This window comes from Aspergillus puulaauensis, chromosome 1, assembly GCF_016861865.1.
Source record: "Aspergillus puulaauensis MK2 DNA, chromosome 1, nearly complete sequence".
In the NCBI taxonomy this organism is placed as follows: Eukaryota; Fungi; Ascomycota; class Eurotiomycetes; order Eurotiales; family Aspergillaceae; genus Aspergillus; species Aspergillus puulaauensis.
Window position 1 is genome coordinate 5,933,672 of NC_054857.1, and position 19,581 is coordinate 5,953,252.

At 52.2% G+C, this 19,581-nt stretch overlaps 5 protein-coding genes across 5 annotated transcripts; 2 read left to right on the top strand and 3 right to left on the bottom strand.

Annotated features, from left to right (window-relative positions):
• Positions 1 to 130: 130 nt before the first annotated feature.
• On the top strand, positions 131 to 1,708 carry APUU_12360S (uncharacterized protein; the record flags this gene model as incomplete). Its single annotated transcript, XM_041698553.1, has 1 exon — positions 131 to 1,708. One exon carries the CDS (start codon positions 131 to 133, stop codon positions 1,706 to 1,708), a length of 1,578 nt encoding a protein of 525 aa, XP_041551726.1.
• Positions 1,709 to 2,253: 545 nt separating this feature from the next.
• On the bottom strand, positions 2,254 to 3,300 carry APUU_12361A (lignocellulolytic auxiliary activity family 14 protein; the record flags this gene model as incomplete). Its single annotated transcript, XM_041698554.1, has 4 exons — positions 2,254 to 2,506; positions 2,574 to 2,987; positions 3,054 to 3,139; positions 3,202 to 3,300. 4 exons carry the CDS (start codon positions 3,298 to 3,300, stop codon positions 2,254 to 2,256), a joined length of 852 nt encoding a protein of 283 aa, XP_041551727.1.
• Positions 3,301 to 4,276: 976 nt separating this feature from the next.
• APUU_12362A (uncharacterized protein) lies at positions 4,277 to 5,529 on the bottom strand (the record flags this gene model as incomplete). The annotated part of the gene is made up of 4 exons (XM_041698555.1): positions 4,277 to 4,987; positions 5,061 to 5,212; positions 5,271 to 5,445; positions 5,494 to 5,529. 4 exons carry the CDS (start codon positions 5,527 to 5,529, stop codon positions 4,277 to 4,279), a joined length of 1,074 nt encoding a protein of 357 aa, XP_041551728.1.
• Positions 5,530 to 6,266: 737 nt separating this feature from the next.
• Positions 6,267 to 7,262, bottom strand: APUU_12363A (uncharacterized protein; the record flags this gene model as incomplete). Its single annotated transcript, XM_041698556.1, has 1 exon — positions 6,267 to 7,262. One exon carries the CDS (start codon positions 7,260 to 7,262, stop codon positions 6,267 to 6,269), a length of 996 nt encoding a protein of 331 aa, XP_041551729.1.
• Positions 7,263 to 8,125: 863 nt separating this feature from the next.
• Positions 8,126 to 19,468, top strand: APUU_12364S (non-ribosomal peptide synthetase; the record flags this gene model as incomplete). The annotated part of the gene is made up of 2 exons (XM_041698557.1): positions 8,126 to 16,792; positions 16,865 to 19,468. The coding sequence occupies 2 exons, from the start codon at positions 8,126 to 8,128 to the stop codon at positions 19,466 to 19,468; spliced, it is 11,271 nt and encodes a 3,756-aa protein (XP_041551730.1).
• Positions 19,469 to 19,581: the final 113 nt, after the last annotated feature.

Sequence of the window (19,581 nt, forward strand, 5' to 3'; positions counted from 1 at the left end):
TATCATGCGGGGAGACCCCACGCCCTTCTTGCTATACTCCCACTTGGTTGAGAGCATCTTAAGTACCCCAGAATCTAGCGGGATGGCTGACCCCAGGTTCAATTGACATCTTTTGAATCTCCACTCCATAATGCCCAACTCCGACGCCAACGCCGAGGAGGCCCTGGCGGCCATGGGCTACAGGAGCGAGTTGCCCAGAAACCTCAGCATGCTCAGTGTCCTTGGCCTGTCATTTGCCATCATGGCCGCTCCATATGGTCTCTCCACAACACTGTACATTACCCTAAGCGACGGCCTCTCTGTCACCATTATCTGGGGTTGGGTTTTCGTCACACTCATCTCCATCGCCATCGCTGCCTCCCTCGCCGAGATCTGCGCCGTCTATCCCACGGCTGGTGGTGTGTACTACTGGAGTGCCATGCTATCGACACGACGCTGGGCGCCGTTAATGTCCTTTATTGACGGGTGGTTGACGCTCGTGGGTAACTGGACCGTTACACTCAGCATTATTTTCGGAGGCGGACAGATGATTCTCAGCGCAATCAGTCTCTGGAACGAAGACTTTGTCGCAAATGAATGGCAGACCGTGCTTATGTTCTGGGCTGTGCTGCTGGTCTGCGTGTTGGTCAATATCTTCTTTTCGTGCTATCTCGACCTAATCAATAAAATCTGCATCTTCTGGACCGCAGCCAGTGTCGTCATTATCCTCGTCACCCTTTTGAGTATGGCCGATAACCTGCAGAGCGGTAGGTTTGTTTTCGCCGAATATGACGCGTCGAACAGTGGGTGGCCGGAAGGCTGGGCCTTCTTCGTGGGTTTGCTGCAGGCGGCGTATACACTCACGGGGTACGGCATGGTGGCCGCAATGTGTGAGGAAGTCCAGAACCCACACCGCGAAGTTCCCAAGGCCATTGTACTATCTGTCATCGCGGCTGGAATTACCGGTCTGGTCTACCTGATTCCAGTCCTGTTCGTGATGCCAGAGCAGCTGGATATTCTGCGCAATGTTGCCAGCGGACAGCCCATTGGGACTGTTTTCAAGATGGCAACGGGCTCCGCGGGCGGTGGCTTTGGTCTGCTGTTCCTGATCCTGGGAATCATGATATTCGCGGGTATCGGGTCATTAACAGCTGCTAGTCGATGCACGTATGCCTTTGCGCGTGATGGTGCTATCCCGGGGTTCAAGTTATGGCGCCGGGTGAATAAGAAACTGGATGTCCCTGTCTGGGCTATTATTCTGTCTGCTTCTGTTGATGCGCTACTGGGCCTGATTTATTTTGGTTCCACGGCGGCTTTTAACTCCTTTACTGGCGTTGCTACGATCTGCCTATCTATATCGTATGGCTTGCCTATCTTGATATCCCTCCTCCGAGGCCGCCAGGATGTCAAACGCTCTTCCTTCTCCCTGGGTCCGTTCGGATATACTATCAATGTGATCAGCATCTGCTGGATCCTCTTGGCCGTGGTGCTGTTCAGCATGCCGTATACGTTGCCCGTGACCCCTTCATCCATGAACTATGCCAGTGTGGTGTTCGCCGCGTTTGCGTTGATCAGTATCGCTTGGTACTTCGTCTACGCCCGCAAGCACTTCACTGGTCCCCCGGTGAGCAAGGAGGAAGCGGTTCCAACCACGGGCGTTCTGACGGCCTCTGCAGTGGATCCGGAGTACGAGCTGTCGGAGACAGAGTTGAAGAAGGCATCTATGTAGATATTTATATTTACGCGACGCCTTGCTAAGAAACAATCACGCTGGAATTCTACATTTTTGATACTTCGTCGTGCATGTCAACTGGGGAATGTGATTGATAAATACTGATGCGATAATGAAGACTCACAGTTGGAGATCACAGACATCAGATAGCTGCAAATGAAGTATCCGGTCCATTTGACCAAACCGTGTTTTCGGCTCTCCAATACTAAAGACATAACAATCCATAGCGTGTTCCTCGTCTATTGGCCTTGTAAATGTTATGCTAATTCGCTGAGAGGAATCTGCTTTGTTAGGATGGATCGCCGTTTATCTTTATTGGGAACGATGTACGGGTTTTGTCGCTGCACGGCTGCTTTTCAGATACCCCCGCGGCAACTTGCTATCTAAGCAGGTCATCCAGGCCGGGGAGGCCTCTCATCTCTCATTAGTTTTAGTGCTGCTGCAGAGTGCTAGCAATAGGAGTGTAAGAATTAGGCAGAGAAGAAGCGGCACCTGGCAGGCTTGGAAGTGGAAGCAGCTGGGGAAGGAGCTGGCTCTGGCTATCAAAAAATATCGGTCTGTGCCCCCTCTAAGTAACCCATGCGAGGAGAGTAGGTTGGGGGAGTCTCGCCCGGGGTATAGTCGACATTGTTCCCTTCCAACTGAAAGGCTGCGATCAACTGTTTGGCACCCTTGACTCCCTGGCCGGGGACGGCGCTGGGGGTCTTGGGCTTCTTGCCCCCGGTGGGGTTCGTGATCTTGCACTTGTGGGCAGCCATGTACATGTTCTGTTCGCCGAAGCCAGCTGGAACCCATCTATAGCAACCCGAGGGAGGTCAGCGAGTTCGGCCACATTGAAAAATGTATGATGATAGGCACTTACCCAGTCACACAGATACACTCTGGGCAGGGCGCCAGGTCCGGGATGGGGTAGTTAGCCACTCGCTCAAAGGGAGTCTCAGGAGCAGTGGAGATAACAACGAGCTTGTCCATGGTTACCGCCCAGACGTTGCTCTCATAGGCGATTGCGATGGCCGTTCCAGCGGCCGTCGACTTGTTTGCAGCGTGCAAGTTGGGCGAGCCCAACCCCTTGGACTCAGTGACCAGACCCTGGGCAACAACTTCCGGGTTGGTCACCGAGTAAGGAATCGGGCGTTCATTCAGTTCCTTGCCGTCGGCATAATAGCCGGTGGAGTTCTGCCAGTTCGCCCAGGGCACGGAAATAATGGAATTGGCTTCGATTTCCCAGACTCCGGTGGGCTCGGCGAGCAGGCAGTTCCGGCCCTTGGATAGAAACCTGTCGTTCTATTGATCAGCACCCGGAAGCATTTTAGCTGTGCCTGGTGATAATATCACTGCATACCAACTGTCGGCTTTCAGGTTATAAAGAGGGTCGAAAACCACCAAGTTCTCGTCCGTCGCGTTGGTCAAATCCCCCTGGTAGGAGTTCTACCAATCATCAGTCAAAATTCACTTGATATATTATGCTGAGCAACCGGTGATGAACTCACATCTGGGCAGAACATGCCAGGGGTATACGCGGCAAGATGAGCGGAAGCCAGAGGAATGGCAAAGACAGCTGAGACCAGCAGCTTGGAAAAGCAACCCATGTTAAATGAAGGACTCAATAGACAAACAAGGAATAAGACAAAACAAAGAGCAGAAAAAATGTCACTTGGTAATTAAAAAAAATCCTTCACATATATGGAATTATTAGATATTGGGATTCCTTATCCTCAATATATATACACCTCTGCTTCAGAGATTAGTATGGTTAGACCTGCTTTCATGAAACAAGCTCAGGTCCTTTTCCATTTTCCATGTTAGTGCCTTTGATCTTCACAGCAAACTCCTATCCCCATTCCCCAGTGTTTCAGGCACGCCAGCCTAAGGTTCCATTGGCAATCCTTGACTGAAAGTCTGCCTTCTCCAGTGTGATTGATTAGAGATCCCTTTTATAATCCCGGCTATAGACTCTTTAAAGGGTACATTACACTGGAGACACCAGGAATCAAATATACTCATCCAGCAAAGAATATAAAATGCATAGTGGTATGGTTCATCTTTTGGGTTATATTACAGGGGTTAGTCTAACACTCTGGTCTGGGGTTACATTGTCGGCTCTGACCGCTGTTTAATATATTCCTTACACACTGTCGTGGGGTCGAGCCCCTTATTCCCTGGCCTTCAAGGCCGCAATTTACGCCTCCTGATAAAATCTGCCCTGGCCATGTTTCCAGCCAGGTTGCAACAGGTCAGGGGTGGTAATCTTGTTCTCTATCTGTTTGTTATGTTTGTAAAGGCTAGAACCTCACCCGTGGGCCGGGTTGGGTGGAGGTCTGGAGAAACGTACTAACAAGATCATTTAATACGGGTTTCCAATCCAATCTTTCATCACAATAGAGGACCAATACAAGCAAATACTAATGGATTTCTTCCTTATCTAGAATCCTACTATCTTTTAGGGGAGAGTATATGGCTTATATTCCTACAACTAACATCCAGTCATACGCACGTGGTGCAATGCACAGCTATAGTACGCTACGGCTGGAGATGTCTGCGGATCGTGTCAGTCGAAGAGACAGGCTAAAGTTTGGCTTCGTGTGCAGACCTGGTGTCCTCCTCGGTGAACCGCAGGGCAAACGTCTCATCAGGGCTGTTGGGCCGGCCGATTCTGACGGTCGCGTCGCCACGAACATGGTCATAGACGATGTTGAACAGGGTCGAGCCTCTGCTCTTCCCTTCCTGGTATGCCCGGCAGATAGAAAAAGGGTAGTTGTCCTCGTCCTCCCAGACCCGAGCGAATGCCTCTCTGGTGCCGTCGAATCCTGCGAGGAGCTGTTCCATACGGCCATGGCGACTCCACGAATCTGGAAGAGGATCGAGCTCTCTCGCACCTCCACCGTGGTTGGTCAAGCAGTGGTTAGTGTGCACCAATCTCCCATTGGAGTCTGCAACTTGCTTTCGGAGGCTGGTAGGCGAGAACTCCAGCCCGTATGCCTCGTGGGCGCTGCCCACCATGATGAACGCACTAGCAGCCATGCCGCCCTGCTCAACAATCCGGTCGTACGCCTCGGAAGGGGAAGTGCTTTCAAGTGCCATGCGCAGGGCGAGATGCGACGGGAGTCCGGTTGGCCGGAGACCCTGCAGATGCAGGGCGTTGTAGTTGACGGCGACGCCAGCACTGTTGAAGCCGACCTTGCCAATAATACCAGCCTCGGTGATCATTTTGATGGTGGGAAGGCCAGGCTGACGTATGGTCAACTGGATCAGATTTTGCTTTGTAGCCGTAAAGAACTGGCGGAAGAGCGGGTCAGTGGCAGCCACAAGACGCGGTTATGGGCAGGTTGCCAGGAATTTCGCAACATACATCCCAGTTCTGGCCCTGCAGGGCTCCGTTGGGAAGTTTGCAATACACAGTCGTGCACCCGTCTCGGGCTTCGACGAGGCCATATGCAAATTCCGTGCGGGTATTGAGCATGATGATCTCCGAAACATCGCGTTCAGCGCCCTTTGCGACGCCTTGGACGAAAGACTTCCTATCAGTACGGGGGCCGAAGAAAGAAGCTTGTCAACGCACCGCAAATCTCCTCGTAGTATCTCGGCCATCGCTGGGCAATTACTTGCTGTAGCTGCGCCAGGAGCGCTCCCAGCTCCTCGGCCGTCTTCTTTGTTTTCCCGCGGATGAGAGAATTCGCGAAGTTGATGGCATTGGAGATGACAGCCTTGGCAGCATGGCCATGTTGGTAGCCGATCTAGACCATGTTAGAGGGGGCCAAATTAACATCTAGTCAGGGACATACTTCCGAGGGTGTACCTTGACAAGTTACTTGAAGCATGATTGAGATACTCAAGCCTGGGTAAACTGCAAGATGGGGAAATAGGCGGGACTTGAGGCGGCTGCCCCAAACAACACCTTCGCGAGAGTGCTCTGAGTACGCCCCGGTCTACTCGTATCTAACTGCGGATCAGCGCAACCACTTGGACTCCAGGCTGCTCCGTCGCAAAGCGCAAGTTGTACGGTGCTCGCCAAAATGCAGGCAGAGCCGACGCCCCACATTCGGCTGCGATTTCTTATTTCTTGGCTTGGGCCGTCCACCCTATACAATGCGTCATTGACGAAGTTGAGGCCGCCTCGACCGAGCTTAGGGGGGCTGGGCTCAGCTGCCAAGACGTGGCGTGCAAATCCTTTTTGTAGAGGGCCCGGCGGGCTTTTGCACAGACCTCGGGCCCTCCGGCTGCTCCCCTCCAAGCGAGATTGTGGGGGGAGCCAGTGGAGCGATGAGAATCGCGACTGGAATGATTCGCTGAGTTTCACATAGGTGATCGCTACAACCAGTGAGACAGCTGCTGGGGACAGAAAGGATGATGTTGGACTACGCATGTCAGGCACAGCTCTAACTTAGGGCTTTTTCAATAGCATTTCGATTCGTCTACCGCTCTTCCCCCACGAAGGATCTCGTCCCCGACCAGCAACAGCAGGCTAGATCCTCTGCGTAGTGTGGACTGGCTTGAGCCTGGAACCATCCGTCTCTAGCTGCGTGCTCCCCACACGTAGGGCGTCGCCCTCCAAGTTCTAGGTTTGGCCGTTTTTGTTGATCAGGCCCACTAGCCCATTCTGCAGATAGTGGCCGTAGGACAGTGGCTCTCGGTCGCACTGGCCGTCGGGCGCACGGGGATCGAACGGGGGCACCACGCTGTCGAAGCCCAGATTGGCGAAGAATGGCAGCGACTGGCGCTCCTCATTCACCCACTTCACGCGGTGGATCGGCGCTGGGTAGTGGTTGTTGGTAATGTGCGCCATGTAGCTGCCGCAGTTGACCAAGTACCCCGCGTCGTCAGCCTCGATGTCCAGGTACCCTTGCGGGGTTTCCACCTGCAGGTTCTGGACATTGGACTGGTATAGCACGGTGATGAGAGACACATCCTCATGCCACTCAAAGCTCAGCTTCGTCCCGTCGGCCGCGGTTTTGATCGCCGCGGGGGGGTATGGGTCCAGATAAGGGTAGCGGATCAGCACGACTGAGGCCAGAGAGTCCTCCTGCTTGAAGTGGCGGCTGAAAAAGTCTTCCTCTTGGCCCAGGGCCAGGGCATATCCGCGCAGCAGGGCCGAGGAAAGCCCGAAGACATCCCAGTAGTACTGCTCCGCAAACGCACGGAACCCTGGGTGCTTTTGCTCCTCGGGCCACACGTTGATCTCATGCGCAGGTGTCTTGGCCTGGATACGCGGGTGCCCCTCCTTGAAATTGGGGTTCAGGTAGCAGAAGGACTCGACTGCCTTTCTCCCGGGAATGGACAGGTAGTATCCAGCCCGGATCTGGTCCTGGTGCTCTTTGTTGTAGGCACGAATGGCGAGGTCCCACTTCTCTTGGTCTGTGATAGACATGTGAAACTCCCTGGTTCGTTGAGAGAGCCGATTCACGTCAACTCCATGGTTGACTGCGTAGAAAAACCCAGTATCGCGTGAAGCGGCATCAATCTTCTGAGCCACGCTCATCTTCGCGGCGAGGTCGTCTCCAAACAGGGCCGCCACGTCGATCCTGGGAACATTGGCCTTGGGGAGGGAACCCATTTTGCTTAGTAGCGGACAGTCAAAGGGTAGCTGAAGATTTGCTGTATAGACGGGGAATGCGTCTTCTCGAGGAGAGGTTGTCCTGTTGAGGGCAATAGGCCGGGTGCGTCCACGCGGAAGAAATAAGTTCGTCTTCCTTCCCTTTTTGTATGATTGGTGGTAGGTCGCATTGGGACCATGCAGGGGCCCATGTTCAAGTTGCCTTCTGTGCCCTGGTCGTGCGCTGGCCTGGTCCAGCCCACCCGGATCGTTTCAAAACACGAGCACAGCTGCCTGTCCACAGTGACGAAAGTGGCATCAGCACGGTGCGGGCTTGGACATGGGGGTAATAGTGCCACCAACTCCATCCATGTATCGATTTCCTGCCTGTGAATGAGCTCATGACATCCGCAATGGAGACTGTTCCATGGCGACGCCAACACTGGAGCCGATGTGGCTCTACGTTCTCATTCTCAACCTGCAGCCCATCTCGGAAGACTTGAAGCCAATTGCGAGTCCATGATCACAACGTGCATTTACGGCACTTGGCCGCCAATACCTGTTTGGTCTGTGCTGGAATGGTGCGGCTTGGCCATCTCCACGGCTACAATCTTCTGGTGCGACGTGGGGTTCCTGGGAGGCACCACAGGGCAAATAAAAATAGCGTTCTAGATCTCTTGTGGATAATGCTCGAGAAGACTTGGATCGTATTCGGCGAGGCCGACCTGCGAGATACTCTTGTATCAGAAACCACGTTGGCCTAGCGCCGCACAAAGGCTTTCTTGAACAGGTTTCCTCGCACCTGGACTGTGAACAGACATTCCAGACAGACATCATTCTATCGTATTCTTCTTTATTGCTATACTTCCTACCAAGCATCAAACATGACTCAGGCTGTACCACTAAACGAAACAAGCTCTGATTATACAAGCGCCGGTTCAGGCACTACACCCCAAAAGGCCAATGGGGTGATTGCAGCAGGCAATGGCGTCACAAGGCCCTGCAATGGAAAAATCACCAGTAATGGAAATACACCGCACGGGGGTGGTGGTATCCAGGTATGTTGCCCTGAGGGGGTTGAACAGTGGAAAGATTGTGTCAGCCAGATTGCGGAGCGCTGCGACTTGAGTGGACTGGCAACAAATGCTACACAATATCAACTGGCGTCAACCGGACTAAGGGACGCCAACGATGTGCGTAATATGTGCGCCATCCCACTGCCGGCAGACGTACAAGAGAGATTAAAAAAGCTATGCCTTGTCCGTTCCATCACCATGAGATCTGTTGTCCTCTTTGCAGTCCACCAGATGTTGAAAGGGTTTGGAGGTGGTTCACATACTGTTACTGCATCAGTTGAAGTGGATAACAGTGATATCAACACCGGTCCATCATGCGCAGTCTCGCCCATGGTGATCTGCCATCAGAACAAATCACAATCTTCTGTAGCCCAGGAAATCCAGAGCATTGAACAGATGCGTCAGAACCCGGGGCAGAAAGATATACACCACATAGAGACAGCATCCAGTCTCATAAATATGGGACTAATGGACATTCCGATTATCTTTTCAGCTGCAGAGAAGTTTCAGGTTCCATTTGCTGGCTTCCCCCTTGTGGTAATAGTCCGCGAGCATGGCGCCAAATTGGAAATGGCACTGCATTTCTCGGATTCCCTCTTCAGCCAGGAAACAATAATCAACTTTGCAGATGGGCTGAACATCCTACTTGCTGAGGCGGCATCCGGGGGGGCCAAATCAGCAATGGAAATTGAACTCCTTTCAGCAGAGCAAAGGCAGCAATTGGAAAGATGGAACGACACAGATGGGGACTATGCAAAATCCAAACGACTCAATCACCTTATAGAGGAAGCAGCAGAGCTACATGAAGATAGAGTGGCTATCGTCTACAAGGGCCGGCAACTTACGTATGGGGAGCTGAACGCCGAGGCCAACCGCTTCGCCCACTATCTCCGGTCCACGGGCATCCAGACCGAGCAGTTAGTGGCGTTATTTCTCGAAAAGACCGAAAACCTCTTGGTTACTATCTTGGGGATATGGAAGTCCGGAGCTGCATACGTGCCCATTGATCCAACCTACCCCGACGAGCGTGTTCGCTTTGTACTAGATGACACCAAGGCGAATATCGTTATCTGCAGCGACCAACACGCAGACCGACTTCAGCGCTATATTGTCGGCGATCGAGAGCTTTGCATTATCCATCTCGAGCCGTGTCTGAGGCTCATTTCACAGGAACCATGGAAATTCCCAAGCCAGAACTTGGAGGACTTGTCTTTGACGAGTAAACAGCTTGCCTATGTTACATATACATCAGGGACCACTGGGTTCCCGAAGGGCATCCTAAAGCAACACACAAATGTGGTCAATAGTATCACAGACCTCTCAGATCGCTATGGAGTGACGGGGAACCATCACGAATGTATTCTGCTCTTCTCGGCCTACGTATTCGAGCCATTCGTTCGCCAAATGCTCATGGCCCTCGTGAATGGTCACCTTCTTGCCGTAATCGATGACAGAGAGAAGTACGATGCGGACAAACTGATTTCATTCATCCGTGAGCACAGAGTCACCTATCTCAATGGCACTGCTTCCGTCTTGCAAGAATGTGACTTCTCATGTTGTCCATCACTGAAGCGGCTGATCTTGGTCGGCGAGAACCTCACCGAAGCGCGGTATCTGTCACTACGTCGTCGTTTCCAGAATCGCATCCTGAACGAGTATGGATTCACCGAGTCAGCCTTCGTCACGGCTCTCAATGTGTTCGAACGGGGTGCAACGCGTAAGAACATGAGTCTAGGACGACCCGTGCGCAACGTCAAATGCTACATCCTCAACCCCTCCCTCAAGCGGGTGTCTATTGGAGCCACCGGTGAGTTACACATTGGAGGCCTTGGTATATCCAAGGGCTACCATAACCGTCCTGACCTGACGCCGCAACGCTTCATTCCCAATCCATTCCAAACGGACCGAGAGAAAGAGTTGGGAACCAACACCTTGATGTACAAGACTGGAGATCTGGCCCGCTGGCTCCCGAACGGCGAGATCGAGTATCTGGGACGTGCAGACTTCCAAATCAAACTTCGAGGCATCCGTATCGAGCCTGGCGAGATAGAGTCAACTCTCGCTGACTATCCTGGTATCAGAACCAGTTTGGTTGTGTCCAAGAGACTCCGAAACGGCGCAAAGGAAACGGAAAACGAGCACCTCGTGGCTTACTATGTTTGTGACAACACACCTGTTCTCGAAGCAGATCTCGTTCGATTTTTGGAGCTCCAACTACCACGATATATGATCCCGACACGGCTTGTGCAGCTGCCCCAGATCCCAGTGACTGTAAACGGCAAGGCGGACCTGCGTGCTCTGCCTGCTATCGACGTTATTCAGCCCAGAAGCGTCTCCTCCGACCTAAAGGATGACATGGAAGCCGCCCTGGGCAAAATCTGGGCAGACGTCCTGGGAACAACTTGGCAATCCATCTCACGGAAAGACAGCTTCTTTCGCCTTGGAGGGCACAGCATCACATGCATCCAACTCATCGCTCGAATTCGCCAGCAGCTAGGGTTAAATATTTCCATTGAGGATGTCTTCGCATCTAGAGAACTAGGGCAGATGGCTGGCCTTCTGAGAACGAAGCAGCGTGAGCCTTCGGACGACAGTCGTGATCGAACGTCCCAGACCCTCTCGAGAACCGCGTTAGGAGAGCTCACCAACGATGATGCCTATGTAGCCAACAGCCTCCAACAAGGCTTTGTTTACCAATTCCTGAAATGTATGGGTCGATCAGATGCATATATTATGCAGAATGTTGTGCATTACAATGCTGCATTACTACCGGATCTATATCAGAGAGCTTGGAAGCATGTGCAGCACACTATTCCATCATTAAGGCTGCGATTCCAATGGGGGCAGGATGTTCTACAGATAGTTGACAAGGACCAGGCGTTGAATTGGAAGTTTTTACGTCTTACTAACCTCCCTGCGACGGCCGAGACAGAGAGGCTACTCGAACTACAGAGCCAGGACCGTGCAACGCCATACGCACTGGAGGCAGGCAACCTATTCAGGATCTACCTGATCCAGCATAGCCCACGTCGTTTCACCTGCTTGTTTAGCTGCCATCACTCGATTCTCGATGGTTGGAGTCTACCCCTGCTATTCGAAAAGCTTCATGGGACTTACCTGGATCTGCTTCACGGGGAGCCCATCGTCCGGTCTGTGGATGAGTCTTACTCGCAATCGCAGCGGTATATTCAAGCCCACCGCGAGGACCATGTTGAATACTGGACAAACATTGTGGCTCAAATCGGCGAGCGTTGCGACATGAATTCGTTGCTCAACGAGCGTAGCCGTTACAAGATCCAGCTGGCGGGCTACGACCAGGTCTGTGACCAACAACAGTTGACCTTGACAGTCTCTGAAGATGACTCCCTGGCAGAGCTGCGGCAGACGTGCTCTGCGCAGGGTATCACACTGCACTCCATCCTCCAGTTTGTTTGGCATGCTGTGTTACATGCGTACGGTGGTGGCACCCATACTGTCACTGGCACCACCATCTCTGGCAGAAACATACCCATTAGCGGGATTGAACGGTCGATTGGACTTTACATCAACACATTGCCACTGGTGGTTGATCACTCGGCTTATAAGAATAAGACCATCATGGAGGTGATCAACGACGTTCAGGCCAGGGTTAATGCCATGAACAGCCGCGGCAACGTGGAACTTGGCCGCCTGCGCAAAGGGGACTTAAAACATGGTCTATTTGACTCGCTATTCGTGCTTGAAAATTACCCAAATCTTGATAGGTCTCAGGAGCTGCGCCATCAGAGCGAATTGCGCTATTCCATCGAAAGCGGCCTAGAAAAGCTTGACTATCCACTGGCTGTTATCGCACGCGAGACCAAACCAACTCACGGATTCACATTCACTATATGCTACGCCAGAGAGCTGTTTGATGAGATGGCCATATCAGAGTTGCTGCACATGGTCGAAGATACAGTCTTCCAGGTCGCCAAACATTTGAACGACCCGGTCTCCAGCCTGGAGTATCTGTCTTGCGCCCAGCTGGATCAATTGGCCACATGGAACGCAACAGAGGCAGACTTCCCCGATAGCACTCTACATGCAATGTTCGAAATGGAAGCTGCTCGGAAGCCAGATAAGGTTGCTGTTGTCTATGAAGAGCGGCAACTGACCTATCGCCAGTTAAACGAACGGGCAAACCGTATGGCGCATCGGATGAACACTGAGGTTCACCCGAAGCCGAACAGTATCATTGCCCTTGTTATGGACAAAAGCGAACATATGATCACTAGTATCGTTGCTGTGTGGAAGACCGGCGGTGCCTACGTTCCCATCGACCCCGGGTATCCCGATGATCGCATTCGATATATTCTTGAAGACACCGGTGCGATTGCCATTATTGCCGACTCCTGCTATCACCCTCGTATACGGGGATTAATGGCGCAGGACGTCGTTCTCTATTCCTCTGACATGTTAGAAACCCCGGACGGCCGATGGAGCGTGTTAAACCCTGAACCGTCCAGTGGGAGCCGGGACCTAGCATATATCATCTACACCTCGGGCACAACTGGGAGGCCAAAGGGCGTTATGGTGGAGCACCACGGCGTGGTCAACCTGCAGGTGTCGCTGTCGAAAATCTTCGGCCTGCGTGACACTGATGATGAGGTGATCCTCTCATTTTCGAACTACGTCTTCGATCACTTCGTCGAGCAGATGACTGACGCGATCCTCAACGGACAAACACTTGTTGTGCTCAACGATGAAATGCGTGGGGATAAAGAGCGCTTGTATCGATATATTGAACGGAATCGGGTAACGTATCTGTCCGGCACGCCGTCTGTAGTGTCCATGTACGAGTTCAGCCGGTTCAAGGACCACTTACGCCGTGTGGACTGCGTGGGAGAAGCGTTCAGCGAGCCAGTATTCGACCAAATCCGTCAATCATTTCATGGGCTCATTATCAACGGCTACGGCCCAACGGAGGTCTCCATCACCACCAACAAAAGGCTATACCCCTTCCCGGAGAGGCGGACTGATAAGAGCATTGGCGCGCAAGTTCATAATAGCACCAGCTATGTCCTGAATGACGATATGAAGCGCATTCCTATTGGCGCCGTGGGCGAGCTCTATCTGGGAGGCGAAGGTGTGGCACGAGGATATCACAACCGTCCGGACGTGACCGCCGAGCGATTCATCCTCAACCCATTCCAAACAGAGGAAGAAAGGCATTCAGGACGCAACGGTCGACTTTACCGAACCGGCGACCTCGTAAGCTGGATCCCAGGCAGCAACGGCGAGGTCGAGTACCTGGGCCGTAACGACTTCCAGGTTAAAATCCGTGGCCTGCGCATCGAACTGGGTGAAATCGAGGCCGTGCTGTCTTCGCATCCCGATGTCAAACAGTCGGTTGTGATCGCAAAGGATGGCAAAGACAGTGATCAGAAGTTTCTGGTTGGCTACTACGTCGTTAATTCAGCGGTGTCTTCGGCTGCCATCCGACGCTTCATGCAATCTCGGCTCCCGGGATACATGGTACCATCTGGCCTCATCCCAATCACTAGTCTCCCAGTGACGCCCAGTGGGAAACTGGATACGAAGTCTTTGCCTCCGGCGGATGAGGTGGGCGTGACGGACGCGGTGGCTCCGCAAAATGAAATCGAAACTACCCTGTGCAGTATCTGGGCAGAGCTACTAGGGATGCCCCCCCACGACATTGGGCGCTACAGTGATTTCTTCAACCTCGGGGGGGACAGTTTAAAGAGCACGAGCCTCTCCTTCAAAATATACGAAACGTTTAACCGGACAATATCCGTCGCTGCCGTATTCCGCCATCGAACTATCGAGGCTCTTGCGCATTTGATTATGAACAATGCCGCGGACATACACGAAGTCACGCCCGTGGATTATAGTGAGACAGACAAGGTTCCCATATCTCGTGCACAGGAGAGACTTGTATTCATCCATGAACTGGAGGGCGCCTGTAAAGCATATAATATTGATGCTGCCTTTGAGCTACCTGGCTCTATTGATTCCTCCCGTCTAGAACAGGCGTTGCTCATCATGCTCTCGCGACATGAGGCCCTACGAACACTATTAAACAGGGATCAGAGGGCGGTGATGTATTTCCAGCGGATACTGACCGTCGAAGAAGCTCGTGTCATGGCGACAATTAAAAATTATGGAGTGGGCAATAAGGCTGAAATTGACCAGGAGATTAAGCGGTTATCACAACACGTCTTCCGCCTAGATTCTGAATTGCCCTGGCTAGCACATATTGTCAGACACCAAGGTGGTAATATCTTTTTGATCTTATCGTTCCACCACACCTGCTTCGATGCATGGTCGATGGGTATATTCATGCGAGAGCTCCGGGAATTGTGTGCGCCCAGTCAGACAGGCGTCAACGTGTCAGCAGCCCCTGCGCACCCTAAAGTCCAATACAAAGAGTACGCCGAACACCATCGCCGACGTCTGAATGACAGTCTAATGAGTGAACTATCCGAGTTCTGGTTACAGAGGCTGAGTGGTCTGGAGCCCCTGCAACTCGTTACCGATCATACACGACCGGCGCGGTTTAGGTACGATGGAGACGACATTGCTATCGACTTGGACAACGTGGTTCTTGAGAACCTCCGTAGCATTGCCAAGTCATGTAACGCAAGTCTTTTCGCTGTGATGTTATCTGCCTACTGTCTCCTGCTCTCGGCCTACGCGAACCAGACAGACGTTGCCGTGGGTGTCCCAGTCAGTCACCGGACGCACCCCCTATTCCAGTCCGTCATTGGATTTTTCGTCAACTTGATTGTTCTGAGAGTGGACGTGTCGAACCCTGACATTCATGGACTCATTAAAACGGTAATGAGGGGCCTTGTAGACGCCCAGTTGCATCGAGACATGCCGTTTCAAGACGTGACGAAACTGTTAGGAGTTGAAAATGATACCAGCCGCCATCCACTGGTGCAAACTGTATTCAACTTCGAGTCTGACCCGGAGGGGGATCAGGATGCCCCCTCAGCATATGGGGACGTCGTCGAAATGGCACCATACCAGCCTGCTGGGGAGGTCAATTCAATTGCAAAGTTTGATCTAAATGCAACCGTTACAGAGTTTCGGGCACGCCTGAGGATAAACTTCAATTATGCAACCAGCCTTTTCCGTCGGGAGACAATAGAAGGTCTCTTAAACACCTACGTGTATTTTCTTGGGCAACTTTCCGAACTCGGTGCGACCGGCCTCAGAGAAGGTACAAAGCTATCGCAGGTCCGCCCCGTGGAGGATGGCGCGGTGCACCTGCCATTGAAACAGTCTCGGGCCAGCCCTGGCATAGGAGGATCAGAAGCGATCTCATCTCTTAGCAAGGCGTTCGAGTACGAGGCCGCCCGCCTGCCGAATCGGACTGCGGTCGTACAGGGAAATATGGCGCTGACATATGCTGAACTCAACGAGAGGGCTAACCAGCTGGCCCAGTACGTACAACGCGTGGTCGGCATTGGGGCAGAGGACAAGGTGGCGCTCCTATTAGAGAAGAGTATCGACATGATTATCTGCATTCTCGCCGTCTGGAAAGCCGGTGGCGCCTATGTTCCTTTGGATCCAACATACCCCGCCGAACGCATCGAATTAATTCTGCAGGACACTGGAGCGAAAGCTCTCCTTACAGAGTCCCAATATGCCACGGGATGTGACAGTCAGGATGCTAAAGTAATTGCGATCGACTCGACTGAAATCCAGGATTTGGTAAATCAAGAGCCCGTACTTGAACTGCCGACCACATCCACTTTGGATAACCTGGCATATGTGATATTCACCTCAGGCACTTCCGGCAAGCCCAAGGGCGTTCTCGTTGAGCAACGCGGAGTTCTTCGCCTACGTGATGCATTAAGGCAACGGTACTTTGGTGCACAATGCCCTGAAGCCCATGGCGTGCTCTTTTTGTCCAACTACGTGTTCGACTTTTCCGTCGAGCAACTGGTTTTGTCGGTCCTAAGCGGCAACAGGTTAATCATTCCCGTAGGAGACTTTGTTATGGATGATGGGTTCTACAGGACGGCCAACGCTCAGGGCCTCTCCTATCTAAGCGGAACTCCCTCCCTGTTGCAGCAGATTGACCTGGACCGGCTTGAGCACTTACGCGTCGTAACTGCGGCCGGAGAAGAGCTTCATGCCACACAGTACCAAAGGTTACGCGACAGATTCCGCGGGCCCATCTACAACGCGTATGGTATCACTGAAACCACCGTTTACAACATCATCACCGAGTTCACTTCGGAATCGAAGTTTGAGAATGCTCTGCGGGAGCTGTTACCAGGCACCCGGGCATATCTGCTCAATTCCACGCTTCAGCCGGTCCCATTTCATGCGGTTGGAGAGCTGTATCTATCTGGTGATTGCCTTGCGCGTGGCTACCTCAACCAACCCCTGCTCACAGAGCAACGCTTCGTGTCCAATCCCTTCCGGAATGAGAACGACATTGCTAATAGAGCCTTTCCACGTCTATATAAAACTGGTGATTTGGTGAGGTGCCGGTTCGATTGCTATCAACAAGTCCAGCTAGAATATCTTGGAAGGGCTGATCTTCAGGTCAAGATCAGAGGATACCGGATTGAGGTGTCGGAAGTGCAAAGCGTCCTTGCTTCATGCCCCGGTGTCGCCCAATGTGCAGTACTGGCCAGGTCCGAACATGGCAACTCCCAATCCCGAAGCTCCGATGCTTTGATAGGCTATTATACGTCCGATGGTGAAGCAATGTCCAACTCGAGTATTTTCGACTTCATGAAGGCTAGACTTCCCGCATATATGTTACCAAGTGTTCTCTGTCACGTAGATGGTGCGCTTCCGGTAACGATTAATGGGAAGCTTGACGTCCGCAGGCTACCTGATATCAGCAGAACCACTGATCACATATCGTATAGCCCACCGAGAAACGTGCTTGAGGCCAAGATGTGCATACTATGGGCATCTGCACTAGGAATGGAGCGGTGTGGGATTGATGATGACTTGTTCAAGCTGGGTGGCGACAGCATTACCTCGTTGCATCTTGTGGCCCTGATCCACGACCGAATAGGTCGCAAAGTCACGGTTCGAGACATTTTCGACCACCGCAGTATTCGTGGTATCCACGACTTCGTTTTAATGAATTCCGCAAGCTCGGACGATGTACCACAATTCCGCACAGAGCAACAGCTAGTTGTTGGAGATGCACCCTTGTTGCCGATACAGAGCTGGTTCTTGTCGAAGCGACTACATCGCCCTGGTCAATGGAATCATACCTTTAGCGTTAGAACCCCAGAGCTCGACGTGAGTACCTTGAACACGGCTGTCACCGAATTGCAATTGTATCACGATGCTTTCCGAATGCGTTTGAGGCAGAGGGGCAGCAGCATGGTGCAATACTTTCCCGATGACTGCTCTCCGGTTCAGCTTCGAGTACTAAACGTGAATGATGTCCAAGGGCGGATGGGGATAGGCCAAGTGTTGAGCGATTGGCAGTCGGGCTTTGACCTCCAGAACGGCCCCGTCTGTGCTTTTGCCTACGTCCATGGTTATGCAGATCGGTCTGCACGAGTATGGTTCTCCGTACACCATATGAGTATCGACACGGTCAGCTGGCAGATCCTTTCCCGCGACTTGCAGACGCTATACCATGGTGGCAGCCTGGGCAACAAGAGCAGCAGCATCCGGCAATGGGCACAGGCCGTACAAAAATACCAGGCAACGACTCCCGAGAGAGAGCACTGGGAGTCACTCCTCCTCAAGATAGCGGATAACACAGTTAGTTTACCGCCATCGACCGGATCTCGTATCCAGCTGAGCCGAGCTTGGAGCAATAACAAGACAGCCGTGCTTCTCAGGGGCGTTAATTCTGCACAAGATCTATCCATGCAGGACTACTTACTTGCTGCCGTTGGATTGGCACTGCAATCTATTAGTCCAAGTAGCCCAAGTATGGTTACCATTGAGGGCCATGGTCGTGAAGAAGCGGTGGATAAGACATTGAATTTGAGCCGCACCATGGGTTGGTGCACTAGCATGTATCCATTCGAAATTCCTCCTCTGACTAAGGAGACCATTATGCGAGGGTTGATCAGTCTACGAAAAAACCTAGATAAGGTACCCAATAGGGGCGTTGGCTTTGGAGCCCTCTATGGTTACAGCGAACATCCGATGCCTCAGGTTACTGTTAACTATCTCGGGCAGCTCACGACCAAGGCCCCGACAACCGGGAATTGGGTATTGGAAGTGGGCGACGGTGATATGGAATATGGACTCACAACTAGTCCCGCGGATAAAGGTCAAAGCTCTTTTGCTGTCGACATTACGGCCATTTGTACGAACGGCAGCTTGAAAGTTTCAGTGGATAGCTCCTGGAGCGCCGAGGACAGTGCACTGTTTATGTCCCAAATCGAAGAAGGACTGGATATCATCATCGACGCCGCATCGGGTCAACACACAGATTTGACTCCCACAGCACCTAAATTCACTGAAGAGACGTATACACCATACTTTGAATACCTAGACGCATCGCGACGCGGACCAATCCTGTTCCTTCTACCCCCAGGAGAGGGCGGCGCGGAGAGTTATTTCAATAACATTGTCAGGCATTTGCCTCGGGCGAATATGGTCGTTTTCAACAATTACTACTTGCACACTAAGCGTCTCACTACATTCGAGAGTCTAGCGGCAATGTATCTTGAGCATGTCCGTCAATTCCAATCCGACGGGCCCTATCATTTTATTGGATGGAGCTTCGGGGGAATCCTAGCGATGGAAATGTCACGACTACTGCTTGAGCGAGGTGCAAACGTTGGCCTCTTAGGAATCATTGACACCTACTTTAACGTACGCGGAGCAACAAGGACGATTGGGCTTGGTGATCGCGAGATCCTAGACCCCATACATCACATCTACCAGCCAGACCCGGCAAACTTCCAGTGTCTTGCAGCCTGCGTGGATCGCATAGTGCTATTCAAAGCCACCAGGACAAACGACAAGTACCAGTCTGACAACCAGAAGCTTCTATATGAGTATTACGCAAGAACTCGGCTCAATGATCTGGATTCTTTGCTCCCAAGCCATGCGAACATCAACCTAGTGCCACTTGTGGATGACACTCACTTCTCCTGGGCCAGCAACCCCCGACAGGTGGCATACATGTGTTCAATAATCGAGGAGATCCTTGCGCATTACTGATATGCGATCCCTCAGCCGGTTCATTGAGGGAACAGATTAACCAACAAGATCCGGGCAGATCCACAACAGAAATCTTGAATTCTAAGTTTTTGTGAGGGTATATTTTAGCTTAG